At 35.4% G+C, this 12,020-nt stretch overlaps 2 protein-coding genes across 5 annotated transcripts in view; both read left to right on the top strand.

Annotated features, from left to right (window-relative positions):
* Positions 1-11,628, top strand: part of LOC116579809 (zinc finger protein 345) — a 93,653-nt gene extending 82,025 nt beyond the window's left edge. The window contains exons 1-2 of one of the 4 annotated variants that reach the window (XM_032325610.1): positions 4,315-4,331; positions 8,884-11,628. In XM_032325610.1, the coding sequence (XP_032181501.1) occupies positions 8,963-10,402 (1,440 nt within the window). In that variant the 5' untranslated portion in view covers positions 4,315-4,331; positions 8,884-8,962 and the 3' untranslated portion in view covers positions 10,403-11,628. Of the gene's footprint in view, positions 1-4,314; positions 4,332-6,247; positions 6,290-8,883 lie in introns of those variants that run through there. The other 3 variants (XM_032325608.1, XM_032325611.1, XM_032325609.1) reach the window with 3 other exon arrangements.
* The window catches only part of LOC116579821 (zinc finger protein 345-like), a 58,191-nt gene that overhangs the window by 14,165 nt on the left and 32,006 nt on the right, over positions 1-12,020 (top strand).

Below are 12,020 nucleotides of genomic sequence, written 5' to 3'. Positions count from 1 at the left end.
ACTTTAGTATATATTTTTTGTGGATATTATGGTTTTCATCTATTTGGTCTTAATATAAACTGTTGCTGTAAACATTCTAGGAAATGTTTTTCCTAGGAGTGTAATTGCTGAATCATAGGACTTTGTATATTAACCTTAATAATAACAAACTGTTTCAGAGTGGTTCTGTGAGATTCTGTTTCTAACAGCGTATGTTCACCTACTGCTTCATATCTTTGCCAAGATTTGGAATCCTTACACTTTTTATCTGATGTATTTATAGTGATCTGTCATTATGGATTTAACTTATAATATCTTATCTTAATTACTAAAGAAACAACAGCTTCTCATTCCAGTTATCTTTTGCCTTTTTTTCCCCAAAGGTTTTTCTTATTTAGGTGAATTCACATAATAGTTAACCATTTTAAAGTGTACAATTCAGTTGTAGTTAGTGTAAATTCCATGGTATTTAATCTATCTTCACAATGTTGTGCATATATCAGCTCTCTCTAGTTTCAAAGTTTTCTTCATCCCATAAAACACCTTTAGCTATTTGAAGCACAAAACCTTTGACTTTGATGAATTAAAATGTATTTTTTATTACTTATACTTTTCAGAGTACAAGTAATATTTGTCAAGTACTTGGAATAGTATGATTACTAAGAATAGATGGCTAATTCCAAGGTCATAAAGATTTATAAATCCCTATGTTTTCTTGAAAGAGTTTTAATATGGACAGCGGTGTGTATCTGTTGGTTAAGTGTTTGCCTTAGGTCCTGGGATCAAGCCCTGCGTTGGGCTTTCTGCTTACTGAGGAGTCTGCTTCTCCCTCTGCCCCTCTACCCTGCTTGTACCCCTGCCCTTGCACTCTCTATCTCTCTCTCTCTCTCAAATACATAAATAAAATCTTTAAAAAAATAGTTTTATGGGTTAGCGCTTATATTTAGGTTATTGATCCATTAAAAAAAAATTGTTTTAAAAAATTAAATTTAGGGGCGCCTGGGTGGCTCAGTGGGTTAAGCCGCTGCCTTCGGCTCGGGTCATGATCTCGGGGTCCTGGGATCGAGCCCCACATTGGGCTCTCTGCTCAGCGGGGAGCCTGCTTCCTCCTCTCTCTCTGCCTTCCTCTCTGCCTACCTGTGATCTCTGTCTGTCAAATAAATAAATAAAATCTTAAAAAAAAAATTAAATTTAAATTTAATTTAAAATTAATTTAATTTGTTTACAAATTAATTAATAATTTAATTTAATTACAAATTAATTGTAATTACAATTAATGTAAATTAATGTAATTTACAATTACAATTAATTTAATTTAATTTAAACAATTAAATTTAAATTTAAATTCCATTGATCCAATATTTTAAATGGTTAAGCCAATTTTTATGAAAGAGGACTTTACATTTTTAAAAATTCTAGTTCAATGAACATACAGTGTACTATTAGTTTCAGGTGTACGATAAATTTATTCAATAATTCTATACATTACTCAGTGCTCATCACAATAAATGTACTGTTAATCCCTTTCATCCAGGGATTAATCTGTTAATCTATTTCATCCACTATTAATCTATTTCATCCATCCTCCTACTGATCTCTCCCCTGATGACCACCAGTTTGTTCTGTATATTTGAGTCTTTTTTTTGTCTCTTTTTTCATTCTTTGTTTCTTAAATTCCACATATGAGTGAAATCATATGGTATTTGTTTTTCACTGATTTATTTCACTTAGCATTATACTCTCTAGATCCGTCCATGTTGTTGCAAATGGCAAGATTTTATTCTTTTTTATGGCTGAGTAATATTTCATTATATGTATATATACCACATCTTTATCCATTCATCTATTGATGGACATTTGGGTTGCTTCTATAATTGGATGTTGTAAATAATGCTGTAATAAACATAGGGGTACATAGATCTTTTTTTTCCTTTTCTTTTTTCTCTTTAAAATTTAATTAATTTTAATTTTAAATTAAATAACATATAATATATTATTGGTTTCAGAGGTAGAGGTCAGTGATTCATCAGTCTTACATAATACCCAGTGCTCAGTACATCACATGCCCTCCTTAATGTCCATCACCCAGTTACCCTACACCCTGTTCCCCCCCCACCCGCTGGCAATCCTCAGTTTGTTCCTATGATTAAGAGTCTCTAATGGTTTGTCTCCCTCTCTGATTTTGTCTTGTTTTATTTTTTCCTCTCTCCTCTATGATCCTGCTTTGTTTCTTAAATTCCACCTATGAGTGAGATCACATAATTGTCTTTCTCTGACTGACTTATTTTGCTTAGCATAATACCCTCTATTTCCATCCATGTTGTTGCAAATGGCGAGATTTCATTTTTGATAGCTGAGTAGTATTCCATTATGTATATATACCACATCTTTATCCATTCATCTGTAGATGGTCTGTGGGCTATTGTGGACATTTCTGCTATAAACCTTGGGGTACAGGAGCCCTTTTGGATATCGCTACATTTGTGTCTTTGGGGGTAAATACCAACTAGTGCAATTGCTGGTTTATAGGATAGCTCTATTTTCAACTTCTTGAGGAACTTCCATACTGTTTTCCAGAGTGGCTGTACCAGCTTGCATTCCTACCAACAGTGTAAGAGGGGTCCCCTTCCTCTGCATCCTTGCCAACATCTGTCCTTTCCTGACTTGTTAATTTTAGCCATTCTGACTGGTGTGAGGTGATAGATCTTTTTGAATTAGTGTTTTCATATTCTTTAGTTAAATACCCACTAGTGGATTTACTAAATCATATGGGCATTCTACTTTTAATTTTTTTGAGGTGTCTCCATACTGTTTTCCATAGTGTTTACACCAATTTGCATTCCCACCAACAGGGCCCCAATATTCCTTTTTCTCCACATCCTCGCTAACACTTGTTTCTTTGTTACTGATTTTAGCTATTCTGACAGGTGTGATGTAGTATCTCATTGTGTTCTTACTTGCATTTCCCTGATGCTTAGTAATGTTGAGCATCTTTTCATGTGTCTGTTGGCCATCTGTAAGTCTTTGGAAAAATGTCTATTCATGGGTCCTGCCCATTTTTTAATTGGATTATTTGGTTTTGGGGTGTTGAGTTGTGTAAGTTCTTTATATATTTTGTATACTAGCCCTTTATTGGATATATCATTTGAAAATGTCTTCTTCCATTCAGTAGGTTGTCTTTTAGTTCTGTTGGTTGTTTTCTTGCTGTGCAGAAGCTTTTTATTTTGATGTAGTTTATTTTTGCTTTTATTTTCCTTGCATCAGGAGACCAGCATCATGAAAAATGTTGCTGTGACTGATATTGGAGAAATTACTGCTTGTGTTCTCTTCTAGGATTTTTATGGTTTCTAGTCTCACATTAGGTACTTAATCCATTTTGAGTTTATTGAGGGTGAGAAAGTGGGTCCAATTTCATGAGTTAATATTTTTAAGGATTTCATTTATGTGACACAGAGAGATACAGCAAGAGAGGGAACACAAGCAGGAAGAGTGGGAGAGGGAGAAGCAGGCTTCATGCAGAGCAGGGAGCCTGATGCGGTGCTTGATCCCAGGACTCTGGGATCATGACCTTAGCTGAAGGCAGACACTTAAGACTGAGCCACCGAGGCACTCCTCATGAGTTAATTTTTTATATGAAGTAAGATTGGGGGTTTGACTTCATTCTTTTGAATATGTTTATCCAGTTGTCCTAGCACCATTTGTTAAAGAAATGTTTCTTTCCTCATTGTGCGCTCTCTCTCTCTTAAATAAATAAATAAAATCTTTTATAAAAATTGGTTTTTTATATAGGTGGCATGTAAGAATGGATAAATTTGTTAAGCATGTGAGTTCTAGTATATCTGAAAAGGGCTTTTTCAACCAGTACATTGGTTCTTTTACAGGACAGGAATTCTACTTGAAATTGCTTTTCTTTAGAACTTTGTAATCATGACTTCCTGCTTAGAATATTATTGGGAACTCCAAAGCCGTTTCCATTCCTGCTCTTTTATTTATGCCCTGTTTTTAGTTTTGGGAGCCTTTTATGGTTTTTTTCTTTGTTCCTAGTGTCCTGGAACCTAATGTAAAATCTATCTTAGTGTGAATCAATTTTATTCTTTATGATAGGTATCAAATGAGTCCATTAAATGTGGAGATTCATGTCCTTCAAGTCTGGAAAATTTCTTTTTTTTTTTTTAAGATTTTATTTATTTATTTGAGAGAGAGAGAGAGATCACAAGTAGGCAGAGAGGCAGGCAGAGAGAGGGGGGAACAGGCTTCCCGCTGAGCAGAGAGGCCAATACAGGGCTTGATCCCATGACCCTGAGATCATGACCTGAGCTGAAGGCAGAGGCTTAACCCACTGAGCCACCCAGGTGCCCCTCTTTTTTTTTTTTTTTTTAAAGATTTTATTTATTTATTTGACAGACAGAGATCACAAGTAGGCAGAGATGCAGGCCAAGAGAGAGGAGGAAGCAGGCTCCCTGCTGAACAGAGAGCCCGGTGTGCCTATGTGCCGAAGGCAGAGGCTTTAATGCACTGAGCCACCCAGGTGCCCCAAGTCTGGAAAATTTCTTAAATGCTACTTTCTAAAACAATCTGTAATTTCTGTTTTCCTTGAAAATTTTCTAATATACAGCAAAATTGAGAGAACATTTCAGTGTACCCCATATACCCTATTTGGTCTTCACCTAAAATTGCCAAGTGTTAACATTTCACCACATTTGCTTTATCTTTCTGAAGACACACAGACACACACACTCACACATGTATTTCTCAACCTCCTCCCCTCCGAATCATTTGAAAATAAGTTTGGGACATCTGGACATTTTAACCCTTAATACTTTTAGCATGCATCTCCTAGATATAAGGACATTTTACAAACAATAACAATGACATAGCAAATCTTGGAAAATTTGCATTAATTCATTAATATCTCCTCAAGCATTTTGTGTTCAAGTATTTCCAGTGGTTCCCCAAAATTTCTTTTTTTTTTTTTAAATTTTTTTAGCTGGTGTAATGTTTTTTGTTCATTTATTTGGTCACTTGTTTGTTTGACCTAGGATCCAGTCAGGTTTCATGTATTATTTTGGTTGTTGGGTCTCTTTAGTCTCTTTTAATCTAGAACAGACTTTATTAATTTTTTTAAATATGACACTGAATGTTTTAGACAATTCAGGACAGTTGTCTTATAGATTGTCTTAACAACCTCCATTTGTCTTTTGGATGGCTTTCTCATGTAAATTGGAGGCTTAGATTCAGCCTAAGTATTTGGCAAGCATACTCTGTAGGTGGTAGGATGGTATGCCTTTTATTACATTACATTGGGAGGTATAGGTTGTTGCACTATTGGTGATGTCCAGTTTTTTTTAAACTTAAGATTAAAGGTGGTGTATACTAAATTTTCCTAGTATAAAGGTATACTTTTCCCTTTATAATTAGCAAATAGTCTGTGGAGTGATACTCTGAGATCACTGAATATCCTTTTTCTTAACAACCATTCACTTTCTGGTTTTAGAATTTATGGAGAATACTTGCCTAAATCAATAATTAGAGTGGTGTTTTCAAAATGATGATTTTCAGGTTTTTTTTATTCCTACTAACACCCTGAAACTTGGCAGATACTTAACACACTTTTAAAAATGATCTTTTTGGGGCGCCTGGGTGGCTCAGTGGGTTAAAGCCTCTGCCTTCGGCTCAGGTCATGGTCTCAGGGTCCTGGGATCGAGCCCCGCATCGGGCTCTCTGCTCAGCAGGGAGCCTGCTTCCTCCTCTCTCTCTCTCTGCCTGCCTCTCTGACTACTTCTGATCTGTCAAATAAATAAATAAAAATCTTTAAAAAAAATGATCTTTTTTCATTAGATACTGAGCTGCCTTACATGACCTTCCCATTTTCATTTATTTTCCATTTCCATATCTTGTTGTACTTTTTTTTTTAAAGATTTTATTTACTTGTTTGACAGACAGAGATCATAAGTAGGCAGAGAGGCAGGCAGAGAGAGAGAGGAAGGAAAGCAGGCTCCCTGCTGAGCAGAAGGCCCGATGCAGGGCTCAATCCCAGGACCGTGGGATCATGACCTGAGTGGAAGGGAGAGGCTTTAACCCACTGAGCCACCCAGGTGCCCTTGTTGTACTTTTATTTTTTTATTTTGTTTTTAAAAAATATTTTATTTATTTGACAGAGAGAAATCACAACTAGGCAGAGAGGCAGTCAGAGAGAGAGGAGGAAGCTGGCTCCCCGCAGAGCAGAGAGCCCAATGCGGGGCTCGATCCTAGGACCCTGGGACCACGACCCAAGCTGAAGGCAGAGGCCCTATCCCACTGAGCCACCCAGGTGCCCCCCTTGTTGTACTTTTAAAAGAGTTTTTTTTTTATTTATCTTTTCATTTTTGTAATTACTTGCTTTTATTCCCACTTTATATTTTCATTTCCTAAGATCCTTTTTCCATCTCATTCCTTTTTTTTTTAATTTTTTATTTTTTATAAACATATATTTTTATCCCCAGGGGTACAGGTCTGTGAATCACCAGGTTTACACACTTCACAGCACTCACCAAATGTCATCTGATTTTTTAGCATGTAAAATAACTTCTCACATCCTTCTTAGGATATTAATGGTGGCTTCTGAAATTTTTCTTCTTTTCTTCTGTAGTTTCTCTTTTAAGTTCTTTGGGACTGTTTATTTAATCCTTTTTTACATTATAGGGTTTCCTTAAATATGTTATGATATTTGCCCCTCTGTAGTTTAGAACGGACACTATGAATCTCGCTTTGCTTTCTGTATGCCAACTGTACATAAGTACATAGTGCCTCCATTTTGTAAGCCTTTTTGAGGGTTCTGCAGCATAAATCATCCTCCTCTGGGTTTTCCTTTTTGTTTGGTTTCATTATTGTTTGGTTTGTTGAGTTAGTCATCATTTATTTGTATGCTTTCCAACTTCAGAAGTTTTGTTGCTTCTATCTCTTCTTTAATTCTCCTTGCCTAAGCACTTGGTCCTTTTAAAAAATCCTTTTCATTGATTTTAGTGAAGAAATGGGCAGGAAAAACTGCATGTGATTGACTTGTCCTCTTTGAGAGAACAAGAGAATTCTCTTTCTAGAGAAATCTTGTTTTTAAATGTTTATTTTTAAGGATAATGAATTTTGAAATTAATTTATTATATTAGGCATACATTAAATGTATTTTGATCTTTCTTCATGTTCCAGAGGTCAAGTGGATTAAAGTAACATACATTGTCTATCCTTCCTTCTTGAAGATTGGTTCTGTTGTAGCAGACATACATTAAGCAAACATTCAATATGAAATTTACAATTGTAGGAGACAAATGTGTAATCAACCTTTACCAAAACAAAAATACAAAGAATGGAAGGAAAAAAGGGGGGGAAAGTGCTTTGAGAGGTAATGATAGGATGTGCATAATTAAGACTGAGTATTCAGAAAAAGATCTTTATTAGGATATGCCACTTAGCAGAGACCTTAACAATGTCCAGGAACTGGTAAGGCCAAGAGAGGGCAGTGGAGAAGGGAATATGGACAAATATTTAGAGCAGATGAAATCATTTTGTGTGTGTGTTTATGGTGGGGGGAGTGTAACAATTTAGTGCATTTGAAGAACTGAAAAGACCAGTATAGCTATAAGTTATTGTTGAGGGGAGAGAAGTATCAGGTTGAAGAGGCAGGTGGGAGGCAGATTACTGAGGAATTGTTAAGACCAAGTTAAGGCGTACAGATCTTATCCTAGGGACAATGGAGAATCATTGAAACATTTTTAGCAGAACAGTGCCAAGCTGAATATCACTCTAGCTGCTAAGGGTGTAAAACTGGAAAGGCAGACAACTAAATAAAATACTGCTTTTGTATCCAAATCAAAGTCTGGGCCCAGATCATTTATTGACAGTGGAGATGGAAAGAATTTGAGGACATATTTAGGCCTACCCCAAATAATCTTGCTGTATAAGTGTTATAAGAAGAGACTAAAGCTCAGGTGTTTTCATGTTTGGAGTTTGATGTACGTGCTCAGGGACTTCTTTTTCCTAGTCTCTCTTCTGGCATGCAGATCTTCCAAAATTATAGCCACTGAAAACTGTGCAGTTACTTTATACAACTTCATAAATGTATTATGTGTGATTTCAGGATCATTCAATAATCATTGGATCTGGGGTTCAGAATATATATCTATTTGCATCCTTGCAACCTGTCAACAGTATCACATTACCTATCTCTGCTCTTCCCTTCTCACAGACTTTAAAACTAGATTCTCCATTACAGTAGCTTTTGCTACTTTCTTTGTTCTCCCAAATTTTGCCTCATAGACTTCCTAGGTAAATGTGGGTTTTACCAAATGGCATAAATAAGCCATATTCTAAACACCATAGATTCTTCCTTCTGCATTGCTCATTCGTCACATTAATCTTTAATTAGGATACTGCTATATCTGGAGTAACGTTCTCTTCTATTTCCTTCAGATTATATGCAATTTATGTTTGTTACTTGATTATTTATCCTAGACTTTTCCTTCTAGTTGTAGTTTCTTAATGCTGAAAACAACCCTAAGAAATGGGTTAAATGGTAATTTCCCTCCTTTTAAAATGTATATGATGCTAGATTTATTCTTTAACAAAATTGGGGGAGAGTCTAGATGTCTTTATATTTATCAACCCCATGTTTGAAGGGGGTTTTATTTAAATCACTATTTAGGAACAACTGGTTAATCTGTTTTCCTGAATATCTCCTTCATCTTCCAGTGTGACTTCTTTTTACTTTCCTTTTCTGTTTGTCAAATTGCCCAATCATATTTGAGAATGGTATAAGCTACTCAGCTTTTATGAAAATTAGTTTCAGTTAAGTCTTTTCATTTCTATTATAAAAGTTTTTTTTTCTCCCAGAACACAAAAAAAGTGAATGTTTGCTTTTATATTTTCTTTCAGACTGTGAATCAAGGTTGAGACCAAGAAATTATTTCTGAAAAAGGATATTTATGGAATAGAATCATCCTGATGAGAGATAATGGAAAGACTTATAAAAAACAGCATTGAGTGTTCAAGTTTCAGAGGTGATTGGGAATGTAAAAGCCAGTTTGAGAGAAAACAGGAATCTCAGGAAGGACATTTCAGTCAAATGATATTTACTTCTGAAGACATGCCCACTTTCAATACCCAGCATCAGAGAATACATACTGATGAGAAACTTCTTGAATGTAAGGAATGTGGGAAGGATTTTAGTTTTGTATCGGTCCTTATTCGACATCAGCGAATTCATACTGGTGAGAAACCTTATGAATGTAAAGAATGTGGCAAGGCCTTTGGTAGTGGTGCAAACCTTGCTTACCATCAAAGAATTCATACTGGTGAGAAACCTTATGAATGTAGTGAATGTGGAAAGGCCTTTGGTAGTGGCTCAAACCTTACTCATCATCAGAGAATTCATACTGGTGAGAAACCATATGAATGTAAAGAATGCGGGAAAGCTTTTAGTTTTGGATCAGGCCTTATTCGACATCAGATAATTCACAGTGGTGAAAAGCCTTATGAGTGTAAGGAATGTGGGAAGTCCTTTAGTTTTGAATCAGCCCTTACTCGGCATCACAGAATTCACACAGGTGAGAAACCTTATGAATGTAAGGATTGTGGGAAGGCCTTTGGCAGTGGTTCAAACCTTACTCAACATCGAAGGATTCATACTGGTGAGAAACCTTATGAATGTAAAGCATGTGGGATGGCCTTTAGTAGTGGTTCAGCCCTTACTCGGCATCAGAGAATTCATACTGGTGAAAAACCATATATTTGTAATGAATGTGGGAAGGCTTTTAGTTTTGGATCAGCCCTTACTCGACATCAAAGAATTCACACTGGTGAGAAACCTTATGTATGTAAGGAATGTGGGAAGGCTTTTAACAGTGGCTCAGATCTCACTCAACATCAGAGAATTCACACTGGTGAGAAACCCTATGAGTGTAAGGAATGTGAGAAGGCCTTTAGAAGTGGTTCCAAGCTTATTCAGCATCAAAGAATGCACACTGGTGAGAAACCCTATGAGTGTAAGGAGTGTGGAAAAGCCTTTAGTAGTGGTTCAGACCTTACTCAACATCAGAGAATTCATACTGGTGAGAAACCTTATGAATGTAAGGAATGTGGCAAGGCCTTTGGTAGTGGCTCAAAACTTATCCAACACCAGCTAATTCACACTGGTGAAAAACCGTATGAATGTAAACAATGTGGAAAGTCCTTCAGCAGTGGTTCAGCTCTTAATCGGCACCAGAGAATACACACTGGTGAAAAACCCTATGGATGTAAGGAATGTGGGAAGAATTTTAGTACAGGCTCAAGCCTTACTCAACATCAGAAAATTCATGCTGGTGAGAAACTTTATGAATGTAAGGAATGTGGAAAGGCTTTTGGGAGGGGTTCAGAGATTCAGCAACATAAAAAAAGTCATACTGGTGAATAGCTCTGTGAATTGGAAAATTATGTTAGGATTATGTGGTTAAGGAAGGACACAGGACACATAAGAAAATGTGTATTAGGGAGAGTCACTACAAATGTAATTAAGGTACAAATGCCTTACTTATGCTTTACAACTTCATCTGAGAGAATTTATACAGGAAAAGAAAAACCACTCTGAAGATCTCTATCTATATTCATTCTTCCATTATTTTTGGAAAATTCATACTTGTGAATATTAAAAATTTTAAAACTGCTTATTGCATTTTGCCTTTATTTTAAACATTGAAAAATTCATTTGGGGGCTAACCCTGCTATTTTTGTTTACTGATCCATCTCAAAATTATTTTAAGTTATTTATTGAGGGTGTAAATTTGCCCTTCTCCCTGTTTCTCATTTGAATGCCACTTATTTAATAGCCATATCTATTTTTGTATTTTTTATTGCCTGTTTGATGGTAAGTTATATTTTTATACATATGAAGCATGGATATCACGTCAGTCTTCATTTTTAAAATTTGCATATCTGTGTTTGTATCTGTGTTCCATTTTGTTTGTGTTGTTACTGTTACTTTTAAGTATTCTTTAATATCTTGTGGCTCTGTATCTTTTGTTTTGGAGTATTGTTTTACTTGCCTTTTATAAAGTCTATACTCTTTTTACAGAATAGTTCTCTATATTAATGTAGATATGAACAAAAATAGTTATCTGTAATCATACCAACCATAGACAATCATTGTCAGATTTTTGTAGCAAATTCTTTAAGACTATGTCATTGTTTTTGAAAGAAAGTGTGATTGTGCTATACTATAACCAGCCTTTAATATTCTTTGTAAATAATATTGTTACTCTTCTATTGGCTTGAAGGTATTCACCTGTCTTTATCAAGCCTCTATTTTGTTAAGTATGGAAAATTTTGCCATTATAAAGAGTTACCTTGATGGCTCCTTTTGAATGTGTCTTTATTTTTTTATTGTTCATTTCAGAGAAAATGTATGAGGTCTTTTCTGCTTTTAAAGATTTATACTATAATGTATAAGTTCTGCTTCCCTTGACCAACATTGTTGACCCTAGTTATTTTCCCAATGTTAACCAACTTATTTATTCTCCCAGATCTTTTTATATGCATATATAATGTGCTTATGGTAATGTGGGCATAATTAGCTCACTTCAGAGGCTTGTTATGTGGATTCTACAATTGTGCCTATCACATAATAAAGCTTGCTTAGTATTAGACTTTGTCATTATTATATTTTCGATTTTGTTATGGAAAAACCTGTAACTAGTATCCATGTTTTACTGAACATTAAAAACATAATGGAAAAGAGACATTCATGTAAATAAATATAAGTAAAGTTTGACCAACACCTATTTATTATGACAAGAGATAATTCATCTTAAAGAAAAATATGTGATGGTTAAGTATAAGAAGGAAAAATTCATACCAAGGTAAAAATAAAAATTCTTCATAGAAATTTGAATTTTGAGGAATGACAACAGCATCATGACAGCATAAGTCGCCTACCCTCAGTTGACCTCCCCATGATTAACAAGTAAAAGTGCCTCTGTGGTTGTTGTGGAATCCAACCCAAAAGCTAGGGGACCTAAGAGGAGTCTCACCCAAAT

Source organism: Mustela erminea, chromosome 19 (assembly GCF_009829155.1).
Source record: "Mustela erminea isolate mMusErm1 chromosome 19, mMusErm1.Pri, whole genome shotgun sequence".
In the NCBI taxonomy this organism is placed as follows: domain Eukaryota; kingdom Metazoa; phylum Chordata; class Mammalia; order Carnivora; family Mustelidae; genus Mustela; species Mustela erminea.
Note: the sequence above shows the minus strand (reverse complement) of the source record. Positions and strands in the feature narration are given on the sequence as shown.